We start from the raw sequence: 16630 nt of genomic DNA, 5'->3' as shown, positions 1-16630 counted from the left end.
CACCGGTCGGGTGAATATAGAGTCAAAGATCGACTTGTTCCGCCATTTCCATGACAACCAACACCCAACTCCGAATACGTTGCCCAAGATAATTACAATCAGCAAAGCAGTAGTACAAATTTCGATATATCCACTATCCGGCATTGTCAGTAAAGAAGGATGACATCATACCGAATGGGAGCAGGTTCTTCCAAGCCATCTCCATGTACGGACAGCCGCGCAAAACATGTAAAAGTGACTCACCAGCCGAGTTGCATATCGACCACAAACCAGAGTCCCCAAGGCCACGATGTCACCGGGCCACCATGCATATAGGCTGGAAGAAGTCGGACATTGGGTGGATGAAACTTAATACCGATGGGGCATCGAAAGGAAATCCCAGTGGATCCGGTGTTGGGGTCTGTGTAGGGATTCTGATGGAGGATGGGTACATGGCTTCGTACAGAACGATAACCACTTCCATTTCGGCAGAATTATGGGCCGTTAAGACTGGCCTAGAGATGGCATGGGACCTGGGCTTTAGAAGGATAAGTCTTGAAGTGGATTTGGAAACGGTGGTACGCCTTCTTCGATCTTCTAATGTTCAAGCTTGCAGTAATGGTGCCTTACTCCGAGATATCCGTTCCTTGCTTCAACGGGATTGGTTGGTGGTGGTGGAACACACCTTCCGTGAGGGGAATTTCTGTACTGATTGGCTGGAGAACTATGCTCTTATTTGTCCGATAGGAGTTCATAGATTGAGTTCCTGCCCTCCTAGACTTCATTTCTTATTATTTGGGGATGATGTAGGGCCTCCATGCCCCGCCTTTATAATGTTTGATTTATTTTCGCAATAAATCGAGCTTCAGCCCCTAGTTCGCTGAAAAATTCAAAAAATTTAAGCTTTGATTGAAGTTTCCTTTTTCTTTTAAGTATCACTCTTCTCCTTAAAACGTATGACATCTCCTTAATAAATCTCCTTGAAATGTATGACATGCTTCCAATACTTTTTAAATTCCAGCGATACCCCTACCACTTGGCTTCCCACTCAATGCTTCTTCAACAGTCACCCCCGTTCGACCACCAGGGGGGGGAGTATAGCATGCACTGTGGAAAATAAAGAGCTAAGGGTATCCCATACGTACACTTCTTTATCTCCCACTTATATATTTTATATCTACCCAAAAAAATAGGAAGATACAAACAAAAGAATTTTCCTATTGTCTACCATTTACACTAGTAAGTGATTTAAACAAATAGATGGGCTTACGACTTTCTATGGTTGGGTGCTACCTATACGAGCAGGTCCCCGGCCTGTAGTTGCCAATCGCTCTAAAGTGGGGGCCATCGGACTTTTGGGTCGAGCGGGAGTCGTCCGGTGAGAACCTTTACATGGGCGTATCGTTACCGATCCTCCCTATCAAATCCTAATAGGATTTCCTATCATCAGTTCGAGGTCGATCGGATTATTTGGTATGCAGTGCTAATTTAAAATTGCGCAATAAAGGGGTTAGTACATGTGCGCACCCGAATTTCATCTCGTCGGGGCACGCATGCGCGCGCCTAAGTAAACGCGGCTTGGGAGTGTCCACCTTCCCGGGGACGCGCGACGGACGCACGTGAGAAGGAGTCGCCACTACCTGTTTACGACCCGAGGGTCGAGGGCCGGTGAGTCGCCCGGGTCTAGGGGTACGGGGTACACCTAATATGCTAAGGCAATGATCTTGTACAGAACCGAAAATTCCGAATTCGAGGGTTCTATTACGTGTGGGCCTATATCCCACACGCCCTTTCGGTACTCTAGCTTGCTAGGCTTGCCATATTATTTATTTACCGCATGATTAAGTTCCGCTCATCTTACGCGTTTTGACACCGTAAATTCGAAGGAACACTCCGACCGTCCACTCTCCGACCGGGATTCTTACATGAATAAATGTACAATATGAATCCTTACATTGTCCTCTCAAATAAATAAATACAAGTTACAACAACTGAATCCCGATCGGATTGCGTTCGGTTATTATTCCACTCGTGCTCACCGTGTGGTTTGAAAAGACCGAAATTGAAATTAAGATGCGCGCTCAGTGTTAAGAGAATTGGACCCCGTGATCTATGATTGGGGCGTTGGACCCCCTATGGATCGTATCCTAGGGGATAGGGCTCGATCCGCATAACAAAACAAGTGCAATAATGTAACAAAACGGGCATAAATAGACAAACAATTGGGTTTTATTATTGCCGAATTTACGTGAATTAACCAATTATTAACCGGGGTATATTGGCATACAAATCCTACCTTAAAACAAACAAAAGGGTGATGGATAGGGTATGTAGCATTCGGTATTATTTAAACGGACCCAATAGACGTGATGTCCATAGTCAAGTCTCGAATGTGTGGGTTGTTTTTAGATCATTCTGTATTGCGACAATATGGCTTTTACAGATTAAAAGTATTTTCACCTAAAACCCAAAAACCTAACCCTCTATTTGACTATTTGCCCATGTTTGATTAAGCCGAGTTTTGTGATTAGTTTGTTTTCCCATGTTTTAACCAGTTCTAAACACAAACATGCACTAGAGTGACGGCAGAACAAGAACCGGTAATCATGCTCTTGAATCGGTAAATATGTGTGTGCATGAAAATCAAGATTACGTTGTACGTATCTCGGTGCTTTTGAAATTGTGAATTTTAAAAGGGCATGACTAACAGTTCTTGAACTGTCGGTGCGATTACAGATTATTAATCAGTTCATGCAATTTATTTAAAAAAAGTCAAGTGATTTAATTTAGCCAAATTTAACGTCTCGATTACCCAGTATGTAGAATTTTAGGTTAATTAGAAACTTGCCTAATGTTTTTGTTTATGGATTTCGAGCCGTCGAGATGGCCATTAGTTGACCGCCCGATAAACTCTAATTTCCGACATGTTCACATAATTACAAAATTGAAATATTTAAATGGGGCACATGCATTGCCGGTGGGTGATCTAAATAGAAAAGGGCCGGATATTTTAGAAAGTGACCAGGGGATTGAATTGAACGATTTTAAAAGAACAGGGACTGATTTGGAAATTCTAAAAGATTGGGGACTGATGTGGAAATTCTAAAAGATTGGGGACTGATTTGGAAATTCAAAAAATTGGGGACCGATTTGGAAATTCTAAAAAAATTGGGGACTTATTGAAAATAAATTTTAGGGTTCGGGGTAGATCTGTAAAAAAAAAATAAAATGAATCCTCTGGACAGAAATGTAACAAAATGGAAAGTTCATAAAGTCGAGTTCGGGACAAATCCGATCACCCACGCGACCCAAGAACACTCAATTCACATTATATCCAATTAAGCAAGCAATAATATTGAGGAAATGAGCCCTAATTATGGCACTAAGTTGAGAATTTACATAGTTCGGAAAGTTGAAGGGCTTCTCTGTAAAAATAAAAAAATAAAATATAAAAAAATAAAAAAAGTCGCCGGATGAATCGGCTGGATCGGATCGGACCGGACCGCCAGAAGGAAATCGCCCGAAAGAGCGCTGGGCCGGACTGGGGGGAACTTGGGCCTAAATGGGCCGAGCCTGCAAAGGAAGGGAAATGGGCCGAGGCCCGTTAGCTGAAGGGCTGCCGGAATCGGGAGGAAAGCGGCGGCGACGGGGCTGGAGCCGGCGGTTCTCGCCCCCTGGACGCCTCGACGACGGCCGGAATGGGCGTGGGGGATGGCTCTGGGCGCCGCCGGTGCTTCGCCGTGATCGATCGGGACCTCTCCGGCGCTTAATCAGTCGGAATCGGGGGGAAGAGGCTGTGGTTTTCCGGCGAGAGTTCCGAAACTCAGATTTCAAAATTCGCCAAATCGAGAGCCAATTTTCTGATTTCGATCGTTGGGTCCTGTGTGTCCTCTGCCGAATTAGGTTTCTCCCCTTTTAATTGCAATTTCTTGCCGAGATTTCGGCCGATTTCGGGGAGGAAATCGCGGAAATCCGCGATTTCCGGTTCTGGGTGGCCGGCAGGATCGCGGGCAGCGGCCCCCGCTGCCCGGAACTCTTTTTTTTTTTTTTTTTTTTTTGGGTTTCGGTCCGGGCAGCAGTCACGCCTGCCCGGCTTGCCCGGGCGGTCCGTCCCTTTTTTTTAAAAAAAAAAAGTAATAAATTGAGAAAATGACAATTTTACCCCCTGGAGTCGATGGATCGAAATTAGGTGCTGACAGTACACACAAAATCAGTGTTAGGTTTTTTAAGAACCTAAGAGTGCGTTTGGATTTAGAGTTAAAGTAATTTTGATTTTGATTTTGATTTTGATTGTGGAAAAGGACAAATGAGATGTGATTATAAATTTGACTCGGGAAACGTGTGTTTTTGTTGTGTAGTGTGTTGAGTTAAAGTTAAAGTTAAAATTTTTGACTTGAGAAATATGTGTTTTTGTTGTATAGTGTATTGAGTTAAAGTTAAAGTTAAAGTTAAAATTTTTTGTTCCTGAATCCAAACAGGGCCGATTCTGGGCTCAAGCGCTCTTGTAGATCCCTAGTGGAGTCACCAAGCTATCGCACAGCGTGGTTTTTAGGCCTCCGTCACGACTCGAAATTCAGTTAGTTCGTGTGGCGTAGGACCCAATTGGTTTGGAGCTGTAACTACACATTTAGCCAGTGATCCACCTAAGTTACCTATGGAGTCAGGATACTAACCTCCTAAGGATTGAAGTTTGACTCAGTCTTCTAACCAGAGAAATGAGTTTGAGGGCTTTTTTACGATATTAGAGGTTCGCAGGCCAATAACTCACAATTTCAATATCCTTCTGGACTTCTAATAGTTCTAACACTTTTATTTTGTGGAAGTCGAGTTATTAATCCTAGGGTCAAGTCCATATTCGCGAATATATAAGGAAATAAATGAGAAATTATAGACTTCGCATGATGCACGTGATTATATACAATTTATACAATCTTGACTATGAAAAATGACCCATACATTCGGGCTAAAAAAATAAATGGGCCATACATTCAGGCCAACAATAGATGGGCCATACATTCAGGTTAATCATTCACACAGTCGGCCGAGAAATGGACCTAGGACCCAAAGAGAGGAAAATGGGCCTAGAGCCCCTAATTTAGAAAAATTCTAAGTTTATTTTCCTATATCTAAATGTTTTATTCACGGTTTTCCAATTTTTCTCAATTTTATTAATAAAGCCATATGTACATAAATTAGCCAATTAATCACAAAAAAAATCTATAAAAATGGTCTTAGTTCCCTCAAGGTCGATTTGACCATCCATTTAGATTCAAGGAATCGATTAGTGGGTTTATTGCCCCATAATCCCCATGATTATGTGTCACTATACATGATCAACCATTTATTAATCAATTTAAACATAAAGTTGAATTTCGATCCATTAAGTCAAGTGATCGATTTTAACCAGTTTAAGGGTTGCTGATCCTAATGACCCGCCCTCAATGTCACAAAGACCTTCCTAAGAGCCTAAGACACTCTAATGGTATCTAATTACCCCTAGCCCTATGTGATTAAGCCAAATATACATTATTATTACCAATTGATACAACAATTTCATAGTTTGACCGATTTTGACTCAATTGATTGCACACAAATTCGGCCTTATACACAAAAGGTAGTTATTTACTTTAATTAAGCTTAATGACATCCAATTAGACTCAATTAGACAACAATTCCTTAGGTCGAAACACTAATTAAGTCAATTTCACCTAAATTGATCTATTTACTCGTAATTAGATTCTAATTAAGTGAAATCGGACCTAATTGGACACTAAACCACTCAGCCACATCATCATTCACACAATCGAGAGCTCCACTTATCAATTGAAGCAAAAATCGAAGGATTAGGCCACAATTAAGCCTTATTACACAAGAAGATCCACTAATCGATCCAATTAGCACACAATCAAGCCTAATTGACCCCTAAATCACCCAATTGACTCTCAGATCAACTCAACAAAAAAATTTCAGCATGCTTAAGAGGTCGATTTTGAGCTAATTAAGGCCACTTGAACCTAATTAAGCCTAATTTCATACAATAGGAAGTCAATTACCCCTAATTAGACCTAATCAAGCAACAAATCATCAAATTAACTCATCTAGGCCTAATTTATAGAAAATTACAGAATGTACACAAGTTCGATTTCATGCTAATTTCATCTAAATAAGCAAATTCAAGCCTAATTACTCATAGCCAAGTTTGTAGTTAGTCCGATTATACACAATTGGAGCCAAATTGAACCTAATTGACCACAAATTGGACTAAATCACCGCATGACCAGAATATTAATACGAGTGATTAAGCATGATTAAGCCCAATCAGAACCTAACTAGCACATATGCAAGCTAATTACAACTAATAACATCTAATTATTAACAAATTGACTCGATTAAAACCAAATCAAGTCCGATTAACATGCAATTAGTCTTTTCCTGAAGACAATCAAGCTTGATTTAACCGAGTGATATGTTAATTAAACATGATACTACTCAATTAATCCTAATTAGGCCCTAATACACACAAATTAGTAACCTATTAGTCTAATCTACATATAAACACTTTGATTAAGCACATGTCGACCGAAATACAAGCTTGGAAGCTTGATTTCGAGTCTGAGTAGGGGCATGGGATACCTTTCCTACCTTAGTTCAGGCACGTTTCGGATCACTGAGCTCAGAATAATTGGAATTGGGGCTAAGTTATTCAACAAATCCTACTATTTGTATGAACTGGGGCGGGGGACTAATTGAATTTTGGGCTTCTTTCTTTTGACCTAGTCTCAGCACATGAGGGCCGAAAGGTCCTTTTTTTTCTTTTTTTTTCTTTTTCCAGAAAATGCCCCTCAAAACGAAAGATTTCTCCAAATTTAGGTGGTCCAGACGATGACACGGACGACCAGCTAGCGACCCTGCCCAAGCTTCCGAGTGCGGGCACTGCTCGTGCTTCCATACAAAGACGTGGGTAGTGTCCGTGCCCCTGTCCTAAAATTCCTGTTTTTGAGGAACTCAGTTCAACTATTTCTAATTGAATTGGTTTTGTCAGAAATAATAGCATATCTGCCCTCAATTGTTAGAAAACTTCATTTTTACCATTTTCGGGATTTTAAAGCACATTTGAGCGGAGAAAACTTACCGAATCCTCAGGTCCAGAAAACCATTTTTCAACTAGAAACCACCCCTACATGAATATTTTACGCTAGTTTCGAACCCTTGTCTTACTGAATAAATTAAGTCAACAAAAGAATTTTAATTAGAAAATATTTAATGTGTCTTTTTGGTAAAAAAAACGAGTAATTGGGGTTTAATAACAAAGTCTTTGAAAGATTGGGCCCCACCTTTCACAATTCCTGCGGGACCAATCACGAGTCAACTCCATCAGAGATTCTCTTGCATCATTATCATTACCTTCCCGTGACATAACTTACCTGGTGGGCAATGGGAATGACCTCAGGATACCTGTTGTATTCCCACAAGATGGGACTGGGCAGTACGAGGTCACGGTCGGCCTTGGCACCCCGAGACACAATCTTCCATTAATATTTGACAGGGGTAGTTTCCTTACATGGACTCAGTGCCTGCCATGCTCCACCCACAACTGTTGTCCCCAGAGAGACCGTTGTTTCGAGCCCTCCAAGTCTTCCACCTACTTGCTTCATGTTCTCTTCCTAGGTGCAACTACTCTGCTGTCTATGCAGATAAATCCTTCTCCAATGGATACTATGCGCAGGACACCCTCACACTCAGCACCGATTATATATTTCCAAACTTTATCTTTGGCTGTGGACAGAATAGCAGCTATAGTTTTGGCACCAACGCCGGCATTTTAGGCCTTGCATAATGTGATAATTCCTTGATTTCGCAAACTTTAAGCACTTTTGCAATGATTTTCTGCTATTGCATCCCTCCCACGTACAATAGACAGGGCTACCTCCTCATTGGTTTCGGAGCTCTTCAAAAATGCCAAAACAATCAGTACACTAGTATCTTGTCTGACCAGAGTGGGTCGTCCCCGTACTTCGTTAAACTCCTTAGGATCACCATCAGGGAACAAACACTAGATTTCTCAGAGTTGGCACCATGGTCTTCTCCTTCTAGGACTATAATCGATTCCGGGACCACTATCAGTCGTCTTCCTCCCTCAGTCTACGCAGCACTTCAGGATGAATTCAAGAAAGTGATGTCAAAGTACCCTGTTGCTCACCGTGCCACCTCTATTGGACACGTGCTATAACCTTGAGGGCCATGGGACTGTGACCTTACCAAAATGGTTCTGAATTTTGATGGAGCCAATGGCAATGTCGACCCGTCTGGAGTTGTTTGGAGGGAGAGCAACTCTCAAGTCTGCTTGGCTTTTGCTGCAAATGAGAAGGATGATGATCTGACCATGATTGGCAGCACGCAGCAGAGGAACCTCAACATTCTATACGACATACAGGAAAACAAGGTTGGGTGGTTCGGGACTCACAGCTGTGGCAGTTGAAAAAGATATATCGCTGCCCAGGATGTTACTATTTGATATGAAACTTTGGCAACGATTTTTATGTATGAGGAGCTTGTCTCATATTCCAACGGAAAAGGTGTATATTAGCATGGTCCATCTTTTTCATTTTCTACTCAGTTGAAATCTTTTTCATTTTCTACTCAGGATGTTACAATTTTAGGTTTTTCAGAGCAATTGGACATGGTCTTTTGAAATCTCGCAGTTTAAGCTTTAGCAAAGAATATATAGTTCAAAGCTGTAAATTGATCCCATTATTTACTGCAAAAATTAATGAAGACTCGAAACAGATAATATCTCTAATCTTGGAACTATCAATATTGTTTATTCTTTCTTACTATGGAAGCACATGGCATATTGCACCAATTAATTATCAGCTCTAATGACTTGATGCAAAGAAACGCAAATTTCGATCTAGTCAATGAAAAATATCGTTCATACATCTGTTCTACACATCCAGCATTAGCAATGGTTTCAAATTACGCCTGTAACATGGCATCTGAAGGCTGCGGTGGCTGGTAGGGAGATCAGGTTCCAGTCGGGGTAGAGGGTGTACTGCTTCCAGCATGAGAACCCGATTGGCGGGGGTGGCTTCCAGCTACTCCACTTTTACTTTTATCATTGTGAGATGGGGGAGCGGGAGGAGGGGGAGATGGAGGAGGAGGAGGTGCTAGTGCAGATGGTGGAAGAGGAGGTGGAGATGGAGGCAGAGGACTAGGAGGAGTTGGTGTTGAGCTGTTACCATCATCATCTTTGCTTGTTGTGTTCTTAGCAGCAGGACGATCGCTGCCGCTGGTAGGCCCTGCCAAGCAGAAAAATCAAAATGAAAAATGATTGCATTATATTAACTTTCATTGGTTTCCTTTTTCTGTTTGTTTTTTTGTGTAAAAATGACACGGTTTTTAATGGTGCAAGGAGATCGATCCACCCAACGGCCTCCTTAAGAGCCCCTTGTTGGTATCTATCTGATCTTCTTCATCCGCATAGAAAAATGGCAAACCAACTTGATGGTATTTACAAAACTGTTTGTTTAAACTTGTAGTCTTAGTCGTCGTAAGTGCCGGGAAAAGAGAACTATACGTGTGGGGTGATTATAATCAGGGATGAAACCACGCGGATTATAATCAGGGATGGAACCACGCGGTGCTACTACAGACTGCAAGAAGAATAAGTCGGAGTTCAGAGCAATGAAAAGGCATAAGATGGTAAGAGAGCTGAGCTTCTCGTTGTTGATGGCCACCATGTCTTGCTCCTTTTGCTTTCTTCCTCTCTTTGGTTGGTTTCCACTGCTCCTACTCTCAGTAGGGCTTGGCTTGCTCTGTATTTAACATCAGAGTGTACAGACACTGCACCTCTACTTCCAAAGTAACCATCATTACTAAATGGAAAAGAAAGCAATCATATGAAAATGAACGTGCAACACGTTCCAGACCAGTATGTAGTGGTTCACGAGGAGACATTTAGTAGTCACTGCTTAATTTCTTCTTCCTTTCAGGTCCCATTAGGTACACGGGAATGGAAAGGAAAGGAGTGGAATGAATTTTATATAGTGAAATATAATTGCATTGAGAGAAAAATAGCGATTTCTATGTTGAATTAGATAATATGAATGAGCGTATTTGATTGGATGAACTTGTGTTTCAAGTTGTTATTTTGTATTATATTTATAGATATATAAATTTTCTAGAAACTGATATGATATATATCGAAATATGGTAGAAATGATGGAACGAGCATTCTTAAGCTTTTTGAATGATAGATCATTCCATCAAGCCGAAGGAAAACTATCTTCGGAATGGAACAATCTTTCTAACTAATAAAAGTGTTGGCCAAAAGAGAGAAATTATGAAAGTGTCCCCATATAAGCAAATGATTAGAAGGAAGAGATCTTCACTACATTCTATTCCATTCCATTCCATTTCCGAGTATTAAAAAGGAGCTCTATGTTTCTGGATGGATTGAATCATTTACATGGAAACCTCAGGTCTTCCACTGAAAGTCGTCTAATATGGCCACCCATGTTGGGTTACGCTTCAACAATGGGAATAATTAGCCAGTGCAATTACTTTGTCAGAATGATGTTTCTTTAATTTCATAGTGGCAAATAGCAGAGGATATTCAACATAATATCTGAGATACAGGATAAACGATTCGAGTTCCTGATGGGCAGTTCCATTCGACATTTAAAACCACTAGGACATTTTTATAGAACCCCAGCAATGATGCTTACTTATTCATGTTTCCACAGAAAATTGTATGCTTAGATAGCACCCCTAGTTTTCCATGCGATTACTGAATCAAAACTTACTGAAAACTAACTCCATGTCCAGTGCCGGATGACCTGGTCTGAGGGTGGTCCTTGATAATTTTAAAGAACTAAAGAGTTTTTACCCCTTTAAACTATACAAAAGTTGCCTGAATCAAAGGGTTTGGAATCTTGATATCTTTGACAGAATACATACATGCCTGCACAAATCTATATAAGATTTGAATCACCGTTGATTTACTGAATTAGTGAAGGTTAAATTTAGTACAAAGAAAGGGTGGAAGTTTCTCTAAAGCAAAGATGTCGAAAAACATCCTTAGAGATCATTGAATTCCGACTTTCTAAAGGATCTGAGAACATCCTCGAACCATCCTTCCTACTGCGTTTTATATTCCGACCAGTAAGGCTATATACAGTTGATTAAGATTAGTGGAGGCTCAAGTATCAATTAGTGGGAAGTGGGTTGGCTTTGGTCTTCCACTAAATTAGCCCCATTCCATGCCCCAATTGAGTTCACATTAATTCATCCACACCTCTTCATCATCCCAGTGTGGAAAAAGCATCTCCAACTCATTAAATTAATACTTCGTTAAATTTTTAGTTCTGCCTGAAAATCATTATTTGCTCAAGTTCAGTTAATTGCTAGTCCTAAAGGATCATCTTGTAAGCCACCAAACAGAAAGATCATATTTTTGTCTTTTAGAAGAGAGAAACGGATAGATCCATACATCTGAACTTTTTTTCCGAAACGATGCTGATTGTCACACTTATCAGTCTTTTCGGCATTGTCATTTATAATCCGATCGGCGAGCTGTATTGAATAAGCTGTTAAATGGCCAATTTAGACCTTATAAGCGAGGAAAGTAAGTGTCTGGAAAACAACTGATAATTTGAAATGAGTATCAATTTCATATTTACTAATAACTGAAAAAAGTTCCAAACGGAATATATTAAATATAGCAGTTCTCATATGCCGCAACTGCCTCTTCCAAACCCGACTCTTTTGGACTTGACATCATATAGGATATCAAGTTTGCTCTGCTGCGTGCTGCCAATTATGATTTGGTCATCCTTCTGATCAGTGTTTCCTGAAAAAGCCAAGCAAACTTGCGAGTTCGATTCTCTCCAAATGACTCCCGAGGGGTCCAAGGTTACGTTCGCTCGCTTGAAGTTTATAACAATCCGAGGAAGTTCCACGTACTCACAATCCTCCAGGTCATAGCACGTGTCTAATAATGGAGGAAGCTCAGGAGCTTCTGGGTATCCCCGCATGTAGTCCTAGAACGCTGAACGGACCACTGCATAAACAGATTGGGGAAGCCGAGTCACGGTTGTCCCTGAGTCGATGATAGTCTTGTAACAGGAAGAAGAAGGAGACGAACTAGGAGATTGATTTGGTTTTATTAAGTTGGTGAAACTTAATATTTGGTCCTCGATGGTAATGCTTAGGAGGTTGACGAAACACTGGGGCCGGGCAGGGCGCTGAGTCGAGAGGCATGAACATTTCAGGTTGGCAAATTTTCTGAGCTCCTAGACCAAAGAGGAGGTACCCATTTGTGCTGAATGTGGGTGGGATGCAGTAGCAGAAAATATGGTTAAATTTGTATGCTGTCTGCCAGACTAAGGTGTGAGTGCCTTTCCCTAAGCCAAGAATGCCGGCGGTGGACCCGAAACCATTACTGATATTGTTCTGTCCACAACCAAAGACAATCATGGTTGCTCGCGCTTTATCCTTGATAGTTTTCTATTGGTCCATGAGAGCTGTATCCAATTGTTTCAAACCATAATTAGAGTAGTTCCCTCCTAATCTTGGCCCCCGTATACACTATATGTGATTTTCTTTGTCCTATGTCGAACAAAGCAATGCATCCACCCTTTCCGAAGGGAGGGAGATAGGATCACACCGAAGGTTTCCCAGCTAGCACATACCTGTTGTCGAAGCTAATATCTAACTCTGCATGTGTTTGCGCTTGAAATTCATGGCTGTGTCCATATGTTACTTCGTATACAAGTGCAAGAATATCTACATAGTCCCTGTAGTGAACCAACTGGGTAGCATTTGGTTTAAGGTGCTGATTAGGAGACTGTTTGATAGTCCATCATGTTAGTGGCTTTCGGATGTGGAAAAACACTCCAGACTCATCGTATTTGGGACGACATGAACTGGATGAGAGCGAGTGGGTTGTGGTTTGACCGCTGCTACAGGAACGACGATTTTGAACGGAGCAGTGGTGCCTCTGGCTAGAATAAACAATATCCATTTAGATCGACAAATTTCCCTGGGACCAATAGAAACGAAGAAGAAATTTCATGTTTATAAAAATATGCATCGGATATGTCGCTAGCATTTTCCTGGAATTGTTCCTTCAATCACACACACATCCATAGTGGCTTCCAGGAAATTGTAAGGCAGAGCCAGCTAGGGACCACCAAGTACTCTCTCTAGTTAAGGAGATTTACTGGTTAATTAATTTGGATTGTTGCCTCGACTGTGTGGCCTGATTTAAAGACCTCATAGCCACAATAATTTATTCACACTGTCCTGTTCGAAATATGGCGCACGATAATAAATATGATGCGTTCTTTGTAAGTATAGCACCATCAAGACAGTAACGTTGTGACAAGTAACAAATACGCCAAGAGCCTTTGAAGAATCACCCTCAGTTCGGACATAAGATCGGGGGAACCTCCCATGCTCTGTTATACCGGAATGAGAAAAAGAAAAAGCATCATGAGGAAGATGAATGACCCCCTTTTATCCATCCTTTCTTTTGACCAGCCCACTTTCACTTCACACTCTTCCTGTCACGGTATATATATGAGATGATATGATACGCTAGAGCCCCCAAGGAGTCATCAGCACCGAGAGAGAGAGAGAGAGAGAGAGAGAGATAACGAAGAAGCTGCACAAAAATGGTTGTGGCCATCCAGACCAAGCTTCTCTCCTTTGCCATATTGTGTCTCCTTTTAATCCGGGATTATCAGTTGCTCTCACCATCTCAAGCACAAGCTGCCCGGATGCTTGATGAGAATCCTCCTCATCATGGTATACACATCGGACCTTTTGAAACATCCAAATCTTGGAGATTCATAAAGTTAGGACATACTATAATCCTTCATCTTGTTTTCACTGCCATAGTAATAAGAGTGAATTATGTTGTCATGTATGTTTTGTCACAGGTGATAATGAGAGTGGTAAGAGTAAAGTAGGAGGAGATCACCCAAAGCCAGCCGGTTCCCATGTCGGTGGCACTCCGACATCGTCCCATTCCCCGAATCCAGCTGGTTACGGGATCCACAGTACTCGGATGACGTCCTATCAGAACCGTAACTACATACCCACTGGTGAGACTGCTGAAAGCCCAGATTTTGCCAGAAGTGCGCCAGCAGATCCAGATCCTCTGGAAGCGGATCAAGATCCTCTGGAGGCGTATCATTTCAATTGTACACTTTGTGATTGATTAATCATTGACAGGAAAGTTTTGGAGTACTTGTGGATAACATTCAAATCGTTTATCCACAACATATAGTTTAACTGAATTTATAAATAATCCAGTTATTTTATACTTATGTATTCTCTTAAGAATTTCAAAATAATAAATTAACCATTCTCATGACCGTGATGACTTCTCTATCATTTCCTCATATTCTTTTTTTTTTTGGTTTTCGACGTACGCGGACCATTACTGCTATGTCCAATTAATTCGGATTAGTGGAAACTCAAATACCAATTAGTGGGAAATTAGTAGGCTTTGGTCTTCCACCATAGCCCCATTCCATGTGTGTCAAATTGACTTCAAATTTCATGGATACAGAATTCCCAGTCCTGAGATACCTAAGGGGGAGAACAAGAATCTTATCGCTTGTTAAATTGATACTCAAAACAAGAAATCTCGTTTTCCGTCAGAATCTTTCCGTCAGAAATTCTCTCAAGAAATTTTAAGAACACTATACAAAATCGAGAAGTTCTAGCGGAAACTCTTCGAATTGATACTTGATGGGGGAGGTCATTATTCATTCTAGCTAGTTCTGATTAATTGCTTGGCATTGAATATTCTATCCAACTTCTTCCAGACAAACACTATGCACGAGCGAAAAGTTTTTACATGACCAATATATATAATTTTGACATGGACCCGATTTTAGTTTGGCCAACAAAAGAAAATATCTCATATTTCGCCGGCTTCCTCACGTAACTGGATCAAGTGTTTATCGTCTACATGAATTGCACATTTTCCATTTTGGGTTCTTGGCTGTGATTAACTCGGACTGCGGAATCATATGCATTTTAAGTTCGCCAAATTGCGGTAAATTTGATCGACACCATTGTGACTACAAATACGAATAGTCAAATATGGTTTGGAGATGGGCCATTAGTAGATTCTTGCAACGGGGATGAGGGAAGGACAAATTGTAAGCCAGGAGAGTTTTGAAGAATTAAAGCTTGGACCATGCTGTAGCTGTAGGACGTTGTTGCATATGATGGGAGACAAAAGATGGCTTGTTCGGAAGTGTAGTGCTAAGACATGCCGGGACGTCATAGGTTCGACTCTCCCTTTAGGTCTCCATGATCCTCTTGAGGCAATTGATCTAGGTATGACCCAATCATGGACTGAAGAATAGTGTCCGAAATTCTGGAGACTTTCGGCCCTTGGACCCATTAGCGTACCGGTGATAGAGAGAGGGGCACGCACAACCTATCAGCTGATGCTGCCAAGGCCGAGGATGTGACCGCCCCTAATTAAGAAAAAAGAAGAACATAAAAAGGAAAAAGAATTTAGTATAGCGACACTCCCTCGTCCTTCTCAATTAAGAACTACGAGGTGGTGGGACCTCTTGCATCCCAATATTGAAAGAAAGGTAAGCATGTGGAAGATCGACTTATGCTCTTTTTCACAATTCACATGAACGCTATATCTGAAATTCCTAAGACCTTTTTTTATATATACTCTCTTTCACAATTCACAAGGCGAAAATAGCGTAAAAAATTAATTACTTTCACGAAATTCCTCGATCTATTAATTTTTAAAATTTTGACCTGAAAAATCACAATGTTTACCTCAGTTTCTCTAATCTATCAATCCGTTAATTGGGCCGTCAAAACTGCTGGTGCGACTATTACTGATACTGATGCGGCAAATGGTTGCATTTGTGCATGGTCTGCCATGAACTTTTTAACATAAAAAATCACATACTTGACTTTTATTCCCTAATCTACTAAAATATTAATGACTTTTCCTTCATCTACCAAAATATCAATAACTTTAAAATATCACATAGTTTGCTTATACTCCCTCACTACCAAAATATGGCTTCTTTCAAAAATTATGTCTACCAAAATATGACTTTTTTGAATAATTATATGATTGAATTAGGGAATTATATATATATATATATGTATATATATGTAGATTTAAATGTTAAAAGAATTTTTAACAGAAAAGAAATATTAGAACGGTTACAAGTCTATCATTTGCAAATCAAAAGAATATTCGTATATGGTATCACATCAAGTAATATAGAAACTTAGATATATTATGCTGCAAATACAATAACTATGCCAAAATAACAATTTCAACAGAATTTGTACGCACTAACATCTATAAAATTTGACACAAGTTTTGTTGGAATGCTTATTTTATCATGGTTATTGTCTTTGCAGTATAATATGTTTGAGTTCTACCTGTATATATGTGAAAGTAGGATAAAGGTGGGTCGTGCTAGATGATCCTAGAACGCTTCGTTTTTGAACGAAATGTTCTCGATCTTTTGAGTTTTTTCTAAATAATAAAATTTTGAATTTGAAATATATAAATATAGATTTGAGTTTTCTTTATTTTTTATTTTTAAATTTTAAAAACAAATAAATATAGATTTGTTGAACCGGT

At 40.3% G+C, this 16630-nt stretch overlaps 3 protein-coding genes and 1 pseudogene across 3 annotated transcripts; 2 read left to right on the top strand and 2 right to left on the bottom strand.

Moving 5' to 3' along the window:
• The first annotated feature begins 305 nt into the window (after positions 1-305).
• LOC116212244 lies at positions 306-8209 on the top strand (annotated as a pseudogene).
• Positions 8210-8746: 537 nt separating this feature from the next.
• Positions 8747-9763, bottom strand: LOC116211820 (sulfated surface glycoprotein 185-like). Its single transcript, XM_031546340.1, has 2 exons — positions 9557-9763; positions 8747-9278 (listed from the first exon to the last, which is right to left on the bottom strand). The coding sequence occupies exons 1-2, from the start codon at positions 9717-9719 to the stop codon at positions 9004-9006; spliced, it is 438 nt and encodes a 145-aa protein (XP_031402200.1). The 5' UTR covers positions 9720-9763; the 3' UTR covers positions 8747-9003.
• Positions 9764-11708: 1945 nt separating this feature from the next.
• On the bottom strand, positions 11709-12456 carry LOC116212243 (aspartyl protease AED1-like). Its single transcript, XM_031546811.1, has 2 exons — positions 12208-12456; positions 11709-12020 (listed from the first exon to the last, which is right to left on the bottom strand). Exons 1-2 carry the CDS (start codon positions 12454-12456, stop codon positions 11709-11711), a joined length of 561 nt encoding a protein of 186 aa, XP_031402671.1.
• A 1119-nt stretch (positions 12457-13575) lies between these two features.
• On the top strand, positions 13576-14306 carry LOC116211941. Its single transcript, XM_031546489.1, has 2 exons — positions 13576-13788; positions 13923-14306. The coding sequence occupies exons 1-2, from the start codon at positions 13656-13658 to the stop codon at positions 14201-14203; spliced, it is 414 nt and encodes a 137-aa protein (XP_031402349.1). The 5' UTR covers positions 13576-13655; the 3' UTR covers positions 14204-14306.
• Positions 14307-16630: the final 2324 nt, after the last annotated feature.

The sequence above is a fragment of the Punica granatum genome, chromosome 6 (genome assembly GCF_007655135.1).
Source record: "Punica granatum isolate Tunisia-2019 chromosome 6, ASM765513v2, whole genome shotgun sequence".
In the NCBI taxonomy this organism is placed as follows: Eukaryota; Viridiplantae; Streptophyta; class Magnoliopsida; order Myrtales; family Lythraceae; genus Punica; species Punica granatum.
The sequence above is the reverse complement of the archived record's forward strand: the minus strand, read 5'-3'. Positions and strand labels throughout refer to the sequence as shown.

What these genes read in the sequence shown, in the direction of transcription:
- LOC116211820 (XM_031546340.1), bottom strand. Translation starts at nt 9,719, where the DNA reads ATGGTGGCCATCAACAACGAGAAGCTCAGCTCTCTTACCATCTTATGC. An exon ending in TGATTATAATCACCCCACAC is followed by an intron (nt 9,279 to 9,556) that starts GTATAGTTCTCT and finishes TCTGCTTGGCAG; the next exon opens with GGCCTACCAGCGGCAGCGAT.
- LOC116212243 (XM_031546811.1), bottom strand. Translation starts at nt 12,456, where the DNA reads ATGATTGTCTTTGGTTGTGGACAGAACAATATCAGTAATGGTTTCGGG. An exon ending in CAGCGCCCTGCCCGGCCCCA is followed by an intron (nt 12,021 to 12,207) that starts GTGTTTCGTCAA and finishes TCAGCGTTCTAG; the next exon opens with GACTACATGCGGGGATACCC.
- LOC116211941 (XM_031546489.1), top strand. Translation starts at nt 13,656, where the DNA reads ATGGTTGTGGCCATCCAGACCAAGCTTCTCTCCTTTGCCATATTGTGT. An exon ending in TGAGAATCCTCCTCATCATG is followed by an intron (nt 13,789 to 13,922) that starts GTATACACATCG and finishes GTTTTGTCACAG; the next exon opens with GTGATAATGAGAGTGGTAAG.